Source organism: Garra rufa, chromosome 14 (assembly GCF_049309525.1).
Source record: "Garra rufa chromosome 14, GarRuf1.0, whole genome shotgun sequence".
Lineage (NCBI taxonomy): Eukaryota > Metazoa > Chordata > Actinopteri > Cypriniformes > Cyprinidae > Garra > Garra rufa.
The window spans coordinates 28,598,193-28,611,198 of NC_133374.1; the positions used below are offsets into that span (position 1 = coordinate 28,598,193).

A 13,006-nucleotide genomic window follows, 5' to 3' on the forward strand; every position below is an offset into this window, starting at 1 on the left:
TTCTGCAAGTTTGATTGCAACACATAATCATTTCTATTAGTGTTCATCATCTGTTTTTGATTACACCATTACTTTTTTAATATTTATGCCATATGTACATCGACTTAACATACAGTAGTCACCACTAATAAGCTACTAAATATATTGTAGTAGCCTACATTTTTTGTACAGCTGCTTTGCAACGATTTGTATTGTGAAAAGCGCTATACAAATAAACTTGAATTGAAAAACTCTACAGAACAAACTGAAAACTTTGTGACTGCCAAACTCTTCAAAAGTCTCGCAACTCCGACGCAGAAGAGCTCAGAGCGCGTCAAACCGCGTAACCAGGCAACCGAAGACCGGCTCCAACAACCCAATCCTGAACTTTGAAGGATCCCCAAAGACGTCATCCAAAGACCGACCAGCAACCAACCAGAATCTTTGCTAAGACGAGCCCACAGAAGGGAATCCCCGTTCCCGGCACAAACGCAAGTAAACAAGGTCTCCCTTTTCTGACTGAACCTGGTGCTAGGTTGTTAAGTCAAATCTCTGCTTTTGTGGTTTTCCAAGGTTGCGATCTAAGAACTAGTTAAGAAATACTAGAACTTTGGGGTTCTCTTCAATTCAGTAAATTCTCATCCCCGGAACTGTATGAGTGTAAGTGTGAATGTGTGTGTGTGTGTGTGTGTGTGTGTGTGTGTGTGAATGTGTGTGTGTGTGTGTGTGTGTGTGTGTGTGTGTGTGAATGTGTGTGTGTGTGTGTGTGTGTGTGTGTGTGTGTGTGTGTGTGTGTGTGTGTTTAATGTTTTAGTAGCTTAGATTGTGTCCTAGAGTAGTTCAATAAATCATTGTTTTATAAAAGGAAGTGTCTTGAATTTTATGTTCACAAAAGTTCTGTGTTTAGATCCAAAGCTACCTCAGCTTTAAAATTTCATAACGTAATATTTTGGTTTATTTGTGATCTTGGCCAGGAGCATAATATAAACTTATAATATAAACGGAGTTGATAACGTATACTGAACTAACCAATTCGCTGGACGAATGGTTAAGAAGCTTAAATCTATTAATGCTGAATTCATTTAATCAAGTTTCGAATCTTTTGATTCGATTCATTATTTGAATCATTATAAATTTGAGCTAATTTATTACAAGAGAATAAAGTCAGCAAATTCTGAGATGTCACTGATGGCATTTTATTGAAAATTTGGTTAAGCCACATAAAATTTGGGTTCGGAAATAAATTCATCTCAAGCTAGAGATTACTTATGAGATACTTATGACAAAGACATATATACATTGCATTCACTGTTGAGAACACAGCAAAAACAGTAAGGAGTTATTTTGAGGTATGACGCTTGGGTTGGTTTGGCCCTATATATTTAATAGGAATGTATCCAGGTTTTTCTATCACTTCCAGGCCAAGGTAGTGCTGCAAGACATCAGGAACCAGAACCGTCCCTTCCTAATGGAAGACAAACAGGGAAAAATAAAATGAATAAAATGAACATCTGTTTAAATATACAGTTATTTCAAATTCTACCTTGGTTTGGTGTGTCTCTAAAATGGCAATGAGCATACGTGGAATGGCACAAGCTGTAGCATTAACCTAAAAGATGGGGAGAAAAAAAAAAAAAAAAGTGTCATTGACTGTTACAGCCATTTTTGTGCTAAAGACATGGTTCTGTTATCTTACAGTTGTATTCTCTTACAATCACCTTTACTGTTTACAGAAAGACAAATAGAATATTATTATAAATAGTCTCTTACCGTATGCGCATACTTAAGGTTTCCATCGTTTCCCTCATAGAGAATGTTAAGCCGCCGACTCTGGTAGTCAGTGCAGTTTGAGGCACTGGAAATCTGATAAAGGAAGTTGATATTCACCAAAAGGACTCAAAACCAGACATGTATTCCTCTTTTTATGTACTAGATTTTTTTTACTCATGAATAATTAAAATTACAGCGATTATCGACTTTCTGTTTTAAAGTATCATTCCAACCTCTCCATAGCTGCCACGTCCTGGCATCCATGCCTCAATATCATATTTTCGGAAGGCAGGGAGCCCCAATTCTTGAGTAGGCATATCCAATACTCTATGAAAGAAATTGTACCATTTATCAGCAACTGCTTATCTACAAATCTTCATTGTATTCACTGACCAGTGAGAGCTAGTGCAATAAATGAATATTTCACAATAAATATTTTGTCCTCGTTGTTAACATGAACCACTGTTAGCTCAAAAGCCACTTAAATAAAATAAAAAAATACTGTATACTTCTACTTTATTAAATTAGCGCAGAATAGCATAAAATGAATATCAATAAGCAACACGTGACATGCTTTGTGATATATTGCTGATTGTTACTGATGGAACAATGGTTAGACTGTAGACCTGTAATGAAGTTTCAAGGAAGAGAATATCTCCTTCTGTAACATAACAAATTCATCCAACAATTGGGAACTCTCCTCCCCCGTCTCATTCAAAGTCACACCGAACATTTCAACCTGCATGAATGTAAACATAGTATATATCCTAAAATTATAACACACAATGTTCATACTGCATTTACATTGATCTTGACAGTCAAACACAAAACAAACTGTAATTTTCTTTCACATTTTTATTTTCCATGTTAACACTTGTTTTCTGATTACCTTGTTAAAATGGTGAACTCTATAGAGCCCCCAGGCCTCTCTGCCAGTATCTGTTTCTGCTCGATAGCATGTGCTACTACAGACTGTCCTAGGAAATAAAAGAAATAATTTGTTCTAAGAATAACATTTTATATATGCATCAGTTAATCAACAACTTAATGTAGCATTTAGGCAGGTGTTTAGGTCAATCAGAGATTTATTTTTACCTGACAGGTAAATCCTTCAAATTTACAGCATGATCCATGAAATAGCCTGGAAGGTAAAAATAAAGGTAAATTTGTTATTGCTCATCATAATTTAATGGTGAACTATTTTGAAAACATCAAATATTGGAGCCTACTGGTCTATATTTATAAAAATTTGAATGATTAATAGTAATAGCTTAGATTTTAAAATATATATACATTTCTAAAATAACGGTTTAATTTATAGTAGAGCTGAAATTGTAACTTGCATATTTGTGACCTATGCTGGCAAAATGAGTCGGAATGACCACATTTTCAAAAATTAGTTCTTTTTATTGTCACATTCTTCATTAAAATACGCTACAGCCGTTTGAAGGTGATACAATCAGCAGAGTTGATTGAGAAAAATGATAATAATAATAATAACTACATTAGTAATTACAATATATCTATTTATTTTTTCTTTGTTATCAAAAATAAGAACAAAGATGCAAATAAACGTAGCATAACTGTAGTTAAGAGCAGCGAGTGAGTCCATCTTTTCTTTTAATGTTTGATTAACTTTGAGACAGATCTATATTAAGACCTACTGTAATGTATGGATCTAATATAATGTTCCACATCAGATTTTCCCCAAAGGGCATATTTTGCAAATGATGTGGTCTACTTTATAGGGCGATTGCGTGCTCCCAGAGAGGCGCGTCTTATGCATGCGCTTTGCAAATGTCAGTCAGAGCAATCATTTTGTTTTCATCAGCATGGGTTTGAAAATCATATTTCACTGGTTTGGACTCATGTCATTGAGAATTCGATATGATATTGACAAAGCTGGAATGCTGCACTTTGCAGAAATAGACCCACAACTTGTGGAGAAAAACAGCAGCAGTCATCCAGAAGTGAGAAGAGAAAAATGGTACTCCTCGCAGATTTTTAGATGTTTAATTACTATTTGGAACATTGGGATTGCTAGAAAAGGGGGTTAATGAACTAGTTTTTGTGAAAACCTCCAATTTGACCAAAACCGAGATTTTTCACTTCTTTTGCCTGTAGCTTAAAAATAGACTGTGCGCATTCCGATTGATTTTGCCAGCGCAGGTGACATTTAATTACATTCAAATTATCATATGATTAATGATCATATAACAGAAGTTCATGATTTACTCACCTGCCACTCCTACTTCTCCAGTACCAGCAAGATTAAGGTCAGGAAAGCGTGAAGGGTCCAGAGAGTACACCTGTGATTTATGAGCATTAGGCTGCATTCCACAACCCTCCTAAACAACATATGAAAAAATAGCACCACGTCATGGAGATTCTTTACTTTATATGACATCTTTCAGATATTAAGAATCTTTAAAGGGGTCAAATGATGCGGTTTCTTGTTTTACTTTGTCTTTGGAGTGTTACAAGCTGTTTGTGCATAGATAAGATATGTAAAGCTGCAAAGCTTAAAGTCTCAAAACCAAAGAAATAATTATTATAAAAAAGTTAAGACTTAGCCACACTTGTCCATGTCTCAGGGTGAGTAGATTAGCAGAACACCGTCCATACAGTGCCTTGCGAAATTATTCATACCCCTTCATTTTTTTCAGATTTTGTTATGTTGCTGCCTTATGTTAAACTACTTTAAATTACTTTTTTTTTCCCCACATTCTACACTCCCTACTCCATAATGGCAAAGCAAAAAATAGGTTTTTAACATTTGTGCAAATTTAATAAAAATAAAAAACTGAAAAGATCCTGTAGCATAAGTTATCATACCCTTTTCTGGGACACTCGAAATTTAGCCTAGGCGCATTCATATTGCTTCTAGAAGTTACTACACTTCGAGTGGAGTTAAACTGTGGCAAATTCATTTGAATGAGTATGATTTAGAAAGGCACACACCTCTCAGAAAAGGTCTAACAGCATATCAGAGTAAAAACCAAGTCCTGAGGTCAAGATAACTGCCTGTAAAGCTCAGTGACAGACTTGCGTTAAGGCAATGATCTAGGGAAGAGTTCCGAAAAAAATCTGCTGCATTGAAGGTTCACAGAAGCATTATCCATAATAGAAGACGATTGGAACAACTAGGACTCTAGAAAATGTCTGCCAGCCCCCATCCAAGCTGACAGAGCTTGAGAGGTGAAAAGGTGAGGCAAAGAATGACAGATAATTGCCAAATGCAGATGTGCAAAGCTTGTCACATCATACCCAAAAAGACTTGAGGCTGTAAAGGTGCTTCAACTATGTACTGAGTTAAGTGTATGAATACTTATGCAATGTACTTATTTCAGTGTTTTTTTTATTTTTATAAATTTGCAAATATGGTTTTTGCTGTCATTATTATGGTGTATGGAGTGTAAACTTATGTGGGGAAAAACTAATTTAAAGCGGTTTAACATAATAATGCAACAAAACGTGACAAAAATGAAGGGGTATGAATACTTTTGCAAGGCACTGTATGTATATGGAAAAAAAAGAAGGCATAACTTTTACAGGCTGTAGTATTGTTGCAGCCGCCATGTTGTGGAGACGCAGTGTTTCATTGTGAAAGCAAAAGTAGTTTGTTTGGCCTTCCAAATGAGGACACAACTAGAAATCAGTGGTTAAGTTATATTTACAACACTGTTCCGGAACAGTATAACGCAAATATTCGAGTGGGTGATGCGCATTTCATGGAGGACTGTTTCCTGAACCTGGGAGAGCAGCTTACAATGCCAGCTGTACACAAAGGGTTAATGGTGCGTTCACACCGGACGCGACTTGCGCGGAAAAAACGCGCTATTCGCGCGTAGTTGAACGCTTGAACATTTGAGTTTACTCGCACGGTAAAATTCGCGTCATTCGCGCGTGACATTTTCTTCACAACAGACACGAATTCGCGTCATGGGAGGGGCTTCTGCCATTCGTCAGCGGGAAAGTAGTTGTAAAATAGGTGAATGAGCTCAATTTGCCAGCTTTAGCTTGCTTGTAGTCTCAATATGTATGTATATGTAGGTCAAATTGAGTAAAGAGCGTTTTTTAAAACTAACCAGATTGTCCGACCTCTTCACTCACTTTAATCCTAGCAAGATCCTTTTTATTCCCGTTTCTACAAAAGTCCAAAGATGTATCGTACAGCTCCGATCACCACAGACAGCAACGGTGATTTTGGCCGCCATTGTTGTTTTGGATTTCTGCCTCAGTCACTACTAGAGCAAGCTCCTGATTGGTTAGCGCGGCGCGGATTTTCGCCAAAGTTCAGATTTTTGAACTCGCGCGTTTCTCGCGATTCGTGCGGCAATCGCTTGAAACGCTCAATGTGCGCCGCTTCATTCGCCGCCTCATTCGCGCATTTCGCGCCGCAGGATGGCTATTCGCGTCTTTGCATTGACTTAACATGTAAATCACTCGCGCTTGCCGCTTCATTCGCGTCCAGTGTGAATGCACCTTCAGGCTATAAAGTGGGGCAATTCCAATGTTGCAAGGACAGTCTGTGCTTCTGACTGACCACCTGTAAGTACATTTTCATATTTAATGAATTCAGTACTGACTATTGAAATGCGAGTTTGGAGCAGTGTAGAGTAGTGCTTGTTGTTTCTCGTTCTACGATCGCAAATGCAGATATGGTGTTATGTTTACGTGACGCGACGCAACACGTAAAAAGACAGTATGAGTCACTATAATCAGTAGTTATGTCCTCACTAGATGCAACAAATGCCTAGTTTATAATGGGTTTTATTGTTTATGTCTCGTCGCGCCGAGAAACGGTATGGTAAGGGGCGTAACATTTCCAGCACACGCTTGAGGTATTCGGCTAATCACAATGCACCGGATAGCTGGCCAATCAGTGAACACCTCGGTTTCCATCAACAATGAGTTTTGGAAAACTCGAAGCTTTTCAGAAAGGTGGGGCAGAGAGGAACAACAATAATGTACAGTATGTGGAACCTCAAACTGCATAAACACATTGCATTACAACAAATACACAAAATAATGCTATTTTTAGCAACATCATATGACCCCTTTAATGTAAAAAAAATGTTGCTACATAAAAATCAATCAATATAATGCAGTTCAGAACAAAGCAGTACTCACAAAAACCACCGATTTGAACATGTCAGGAACAACCATGGGAATAAAGCCCTGTAATTATAAGAATATACAACCTTCAACCCTCCAAGAAGGAACCGACACAGTGATGTTAACATTAAAGGTGGAAAACATTTCAGGATTTTTCTTCATATAGTGGACTTCTATGGTGCTCCGAGTTTGAACTTCCAAATTGTGGTTTCAAACGATCTCAGCTGTGGAAGAAGAGTCTTATCTAGCGAAACAATGGTTTGATTGTTTTTTTTAATTACAATTTATATACTTCTTAATCTCCCACCTTATTTTCTTCCTCAACTTCAAAAATCTTTTCAAAATCATCCTACATCGCTGCAGAAGTACCAGCCCAGTGTTTGCAAAGTGAACATGCAAACTGCAAAGAGGATCAAACACCCTTAACAAAAATGTAAAACAGCGATGTAGGATGACTTTGAAATAGAGGGAGAAAATTAGATGGGAGTTTTTCGACATTCCCTAACTGTCTTGAAACAGAAAAAACTGAGTTTAGGCAGAGCATGACAAGACGAGCGTTTGAGGGTTAAAAAGTATATAAATTGTAATTTAAAAAAAATAATAACCGATTGTTTCGCTAGATAAGACAGTTCTTCCTTGGCTGGGATCATTTACAAATGCATTTGGGATTGTTTGAAGCCACATTTAAACTGCATTTTGAAGGTTCAAACTCGGGGCACCATAGAAGTCCACTATATGAAGAAAAAAACTGAAATATTTTCCTCAAAAAACAATTTCTTTACGACTGAACAAAGAAATACATGAACAACAACTTTTCCTTTAAGTCAACTTGGAAATAAATTGACTCTGTTTACATTAGTAAGTTCTATTCACAGATAAACATTATTTCAAAAGATGAAAACATACTAACCCGCTTCTGAAGAAGATCCATAGTATAATTTTGCAAGGCAAGCTGAAGTCTGGCCCCTGCACCTCTCAAATAGTACGATCTATGCCCTGACACATGGGCAAGCCGTCTAAGAGGAAAGAGATACAAAGGACAAATTATTAAAAATATATATTTAAATCAAATTAAAACATGAGAGGAAGAAAACATCTAACCTTTGTCTTATGATGTCAAGACTCTCTCCAATTTGCAGGTGGCCTTTTGGTTTGAAATTAAATTCTGTAGTGGACACATAACACTACAGTATTTTACAATACATCTTGTGCAACAGGACACATCAATGCATTTGCAAAACATTTTACCAGGCAATGCATTGATAAAGGTATTAAAAACAAATTTTACAGCTACTAATAAAAATCCAAATTATATTTTTGACCAAACAATTTACCTCGTTTCTCACCAACACATTCAACCACTCTTGCCTGGCTCTCATCTCCGATGGGCTATGAAAAAAAAAAAAGATATATATGTTTTTACATAGTGGTGTATATTTAATAATTGGATTTGGTTAGTTTAACATTTAATTATTTAATACCAGTTAAGAGGACTGAATTAATTAATCCCTAATTTTTTTTAATCAGATATCTGTCTTAAACTACTACATAAAATGTCCTTTGAATTAAAAATAAGGCATTTCCCAGGGTTTTCCCCATTTTTTTGTATTGTGAAAAGGTAATCGGTCTCTTACCACACTTGGATGTGTTCTGTTGGGCAATCGTAAGGCAAGGCAATAATGTTCTTTTTCCAGCTCCCCCTCTTGCACATACAACTGACTAAGCTTCTCTCTAATTGATCTACCCTCTTCTCTAGCACTCGTGTACTCCTCAAGCTGTCAAGTACAAAACAGAGAAAGAAAAGAGTGTTGTAAAAAATGTCCAATGCATATTATGCACAGTACATGCTGAAAAGCAAGCAGACACATCACTAAATATAGTTATATTCACAGATTTTAAATTCACAAGTAATTTTATTCATGTAAGATCATATTTTATTCTCAAATTTAAGTCTAAACACTTCCAGGAATCAAAGAAAGCTGACACTTACACTAGCCAAAGTTGATTTCTCATGTTCATCCTGCAAGAAAAAACAAACAACTGACTGAAACAAATTTGTATCCAGAAATACATAATGTGTACTCCAAGTTGACAAATAAAATAAACAATAGCTTTATTTTAACATCAAGAGTATAAGTTAAAGACTTAGAATACAGTAAACTAATTATATAGACTACTTACTGTGCTTTTTTGGAGTTTACAACACCCAGTCCCCATTTACTTACATTACACAGAAAATAACAGCCAGAGTCTACACCAAAAACTGACCTTTATCAACAATTTGTCTATAAACTGTTCATTTAAAAATGTATTTAAGAACTGTAAATAATCACCATGTTTTGCAAAAAAGTGCACTTCCATAATGTAAGTGCTCTATTTCACACACTAATTTTGTACACTATATTGCCAAACGTATTGGTCACCCCCTTCTAATGAACAGGTTTTACTAATTTTGTCATTTCCATGAGTACAAATCTTAATGTTTAAGCATATAATGATATTCTAGGGGACTGTGTCTGTGTGCTTCTTATTTTACAGCAACAGTTTGGACAGAACCCTTTTCAATTCTAACATGACAATGCCTTTGCTTTGTCTATAAGACAAGGTTAAAAAATAAATGATTGATTCAGTCAGTGTGAAAGAACACCAATAACTTGAACATGACTTGAAGTCACATCCAAAACTGTGGAATCAAAGATGAAAACAATTCAGGTATTTATAAATTGTATTTCCATCTCTGTTGCAACCATTTTGGAAGTGTAAATAATGATTGTACCCATAGCTACAAGTCATTGGTTTTTGTCTCAGAGTCTGCGTTTAAAGTCACTCCAGAGATGTTGAGCTGGGATGCAGACCAGTCAAGTTCTTCCACACTGACTGAATCAGTCATTTCTTTCTGAACCTTGCCTTATACACAGAGGCTTTGTCATGTTAGAATAGAAAAGGGTTCTGTCAAAGCTGTTGCTATCAAATTAGAAGAACACAATCCCCTAGAATATCATTGTATGCTTAAGTATTAGGATTTGTACCCATGGAAATTACTACAGTAGTCAAACCTTGTTCATTAGAATGGGGTGTCCTAATACTTATGGCAATATAGTGTTCTCATTTTTGAACGCGATGCTAATGGTCTAATAGGATTCAATGATCTATGCTAAGCTATGCTAAAAGTGATATTGCCAGAACAGGAGAACGGCTGAATGGATTTCAAAAAGGTAAAACTCAACTTAACAACTCGGGGGGGGAGTCGGAGAATGAGCCTATTTCCAAAAAAAAAAAAAAAAGTGGACTGTTCCTTTAAGATCATCTTATGAAGTACTAAAGAATCATTTTTAGTATAGTAAGTACAAAATAGGTGCGTTAAATATAACATGTTAAGTAGATTACGGAAGTGCACTTGTTTTTCACCTGGGACCAAGGTAAAGGGGAAACCTTTAACCTTTTAGGTTAAAGGGATAGCTCACCCAACAAATGTAAATCCTGTCATAAATACTTAAGTCAATAGCTACTGTCAACGGTTTGGTTACTAACATCCCAGCTAACAATTTTTGGTTCCCAGAACGTTCTTGGTTCCCAAGAACGTTCCCTATTGGTTAGCCAGGAAAGTTTTCTTTACGTAACTAGAACGTTCCCTTAAGGTTAGGGGAACGTTCTGGGAACCTACTGGGAACGTTCCCGCAACGTTCTTTTTAGGTTAGCGGAACGTTCTGGGAACCTACTGGGAACGTTCCCGCAACGTTCTTTTTAGGTTAGCGGAACGTTCTGGGAACCTACTGGGAATGTTCCGGGAACGTTCCCGCAACGTTCTAAGAACGTTCCCGGAACGTTCCCCTAACCTTAAGGGAACGTTCTAGTTACATAAAGAAAACTTTCTTGGCTAACCAATAGGGAACGTTCTATTTATGTTCCTAGAAGGTTCCCTGAAAGTTCTCTGATGGTTCCCAGAACGTTCTCCTAACCTCTTCACTCCAGTACCGCTTCTGCACGTCAGCACTCCCGTGTCCCGGAGTAAGCGGCATGGAAGGCGGACGGATGTGGATCTCAATAATCACTGCTACACACCATGTCTTGTTTTAAACTATTGTTTAATCATTACAGATAATCAGGGCACATTTAACCATCATAAGGAGCATTAAATGAGACTAAATTATGCTATACTGTCTTAGATTTCGTTAATGTAAGATGTAAAAGTACCATACCATAAAACAACCCAGATTTTATGTTTATTAAAGCACCAAATAACATGACATCAACAAAATATTCGATTTTAAAAATGTGTATTTATTTTATTACAGACATTAAAAACGAATAACATTTATTTGAGGTTAACTAGGATAACATTACATTCGTTTCTTACCACTGAATTAACGATGAAGTGCTTCCCTCTTCTGGTCACTAAACGAAAACGTCTTGGTTAACATTATGTTTTCTTCAATAAGACGTGTCAAATCTCCCTAAAATAACAATATTTACTCTGGTATATATATATATTAATTATAAGTAATTATCCATTAAAGAGATCAATCAACAAACTTCAGTCAGTCAGTAAAACGAAATGACCGTTATTTTTAAAATTACGCAAGCGCGCCGCTTTATGTTGAGGACAGGAGAAAGCGCGTGATGGAGAAAGCGCGTGATGGAGAAAGCGCGTGCCGGAGTAAAGAAATAAACAGTGTTTATAATATGATTTTCAGACACTTAACCTTGGCTTATTTTAGCTATAAAATTAAAATTATATTATCATTATAATGCGGTTTGACCACTTTGATGTCATTTATTAAAATCTTATTTCGGACATGAGATTCTAGTTTGTTTATGATGAAAAAAAATACATTTCAGCATTAGAAAAATCAGAGTCATCTGCAAAGTTTTAATTCGTTTACATGGTAATGACTACAAAAAATAACCTGCAGGGAACGTTCTGGGAAGGTTCTTTTTAGGTTATAAAATTAAAACAAAAAATAACCTGCAGGGAACGTTCTGGGAACGTTCTTTTTAGGTTATAAAATAAAAACTAAAAATAACCAGCAGGGAACGTTCTGGGAACGTTCTCTGTAGGTTATAAAATTAAAACCTAAAAATAACCTGCAGGGAACGTTCTGGGAAGGTTCTTTTTAGGTTATAAAATTAAAACAAAAAATAACCTGCAGGGAACGTTCTGAGAACGTTCTTTATAGGTTATTAAAAAGAGAACCTACAGGGAACGTTCTGGGAACGTTCTCATTTGGTTCCCGAAAAAATAACCAAATGGGAACCATATGGGAACGTTCCCAGAACGTTCTGTGTTTGCTGGGATGGTCCGAAATATTTTCTTCTGTCTTCAACAGAAGAAAGAAACTAATACGGGTTTGGAGACTTGATGGTGAGTAACAGAGTTTCCTTTTTCAGTATCTTTCTCTAAGAATCGTTATGCAAGTTAAGCTCAGCACTGTATATTAATATTTATGTACTTACCACAAGAGCGCGGACTTTGGCACTGATTACCTTCTTTCGCGCCTCCAAATCTGATATTTCTTTTTGCACCTTCTGTAGTTTCTGCCATACTGAGATCTATACACACAATGCACCACACAGATGTTCAGTTTACGTTTTCGCATTTCGCAATTCACGTAGCAGTATTGTTTTAATGAATGACATGTAATGTTGTGTCTTACTATAACTCCAACATCAACTGCCCGCAGATCTCCTTTCCGATTCTCCACCTCCACCTTCACCGCATCCGTCTCCTCGCACAGACGCTGCATGTCCAGTTTAGGTTTGTGACTGTAACCTTCCAGTACATGCTCATAAAGACTGCTCCTGACCGGTCGGGAGGAGCAAAGTCGGCAGGGCAATCTAAATGCACTGCCGACATTGTGTCTTGAAGAAGTAAACAGATAAAAAGCAGAAAATCGTGTAGCTGTCCTTATATAGGACGCCATGCTGAATGGGTTGACAGTTTAACTGTAAGGAAGCCGATAGGATTCATTCCGTTCAAACGCGACTGGAAATGTGATGACAGCTAGACTTATAAAAATTACAATTGCTTATTTATTTATTTAACAAATAAATTAATGATTCTGACAGTTTATATTATGCTGTAGTAGTGCTACATTATTTTTTTGGACATATAATTAGTTTTGAACGGACTTTTACTATG

At 36.5% G+C, this 13,006-nt stretch overlaps 1 protein-coding gene across 1 annotated transcript; it reads right to left on the reverse strand.

Moving 5' to 3' along the window:
* Nucleotides 1–1,161: 1,161 nt before the first annotated feature.
* Nucleotides 1,162–12,793, reverse strand: sars2 (seryl-tRNA synthetase 2, mitochondrial). The gene is made up of 16 exons (XM_073817906.1): nt 12,522–12,793; nt 12,322–12,417; nt 8,858–8,887; nt 8,502–8,642; nt 8,202–8,256; nt 7,969–8,032; nt 7,778–7,883; nt 6,883–6,930; nt 3,989–4,097; nt 2,845–2,890; nt 2,639–2,726; nt 2,376–2,488; nt 1,983–2,076; nt 1,750–1,842; nt 1,523–1,588; nt 1,162–1,444 (listed from the first exon to the last, which is right to left on the reverse strand). Exons 1-16 carry the CDS (start codon nt 12,786–12,788, stop codon nt 1,319–1,321), a joined length of 1,542 nt encoding a protein of 513 aa, XP_073674007.1. The 5' UTR covers nt 12,789–12,793; the 3' UTR covers nt 1,162–1,318.
* Between the last annotated feature and the right edge of the window lie 213 nt (nt 12,794–13,006).

Excerpts from the sequence above, each read along its gene's own strand:
- sars2 (XM_073817906.1), bottom strand. The coding sequence starts at position 12,788 with ATGGCGTCCTATATAAGGACAGCTACACGATTTTCTGCTTTTTATCTG. Across the intron at positions 12,418-12,521 it reads CAGTTGATGTTGGAGTTATA|ATCTCAGTATGGCAGAAACT; the intron begins GTAAGACACAAC and ends TTGTGTGTATAG. Across the intron at positions 1,589-1,749 it reads ACCTTAAGTATGCGCATACG|GTTAATGCTACAGCTTGTGC; the intron begins GTAAGAGACTAT and ends CCCATCTTTTAG.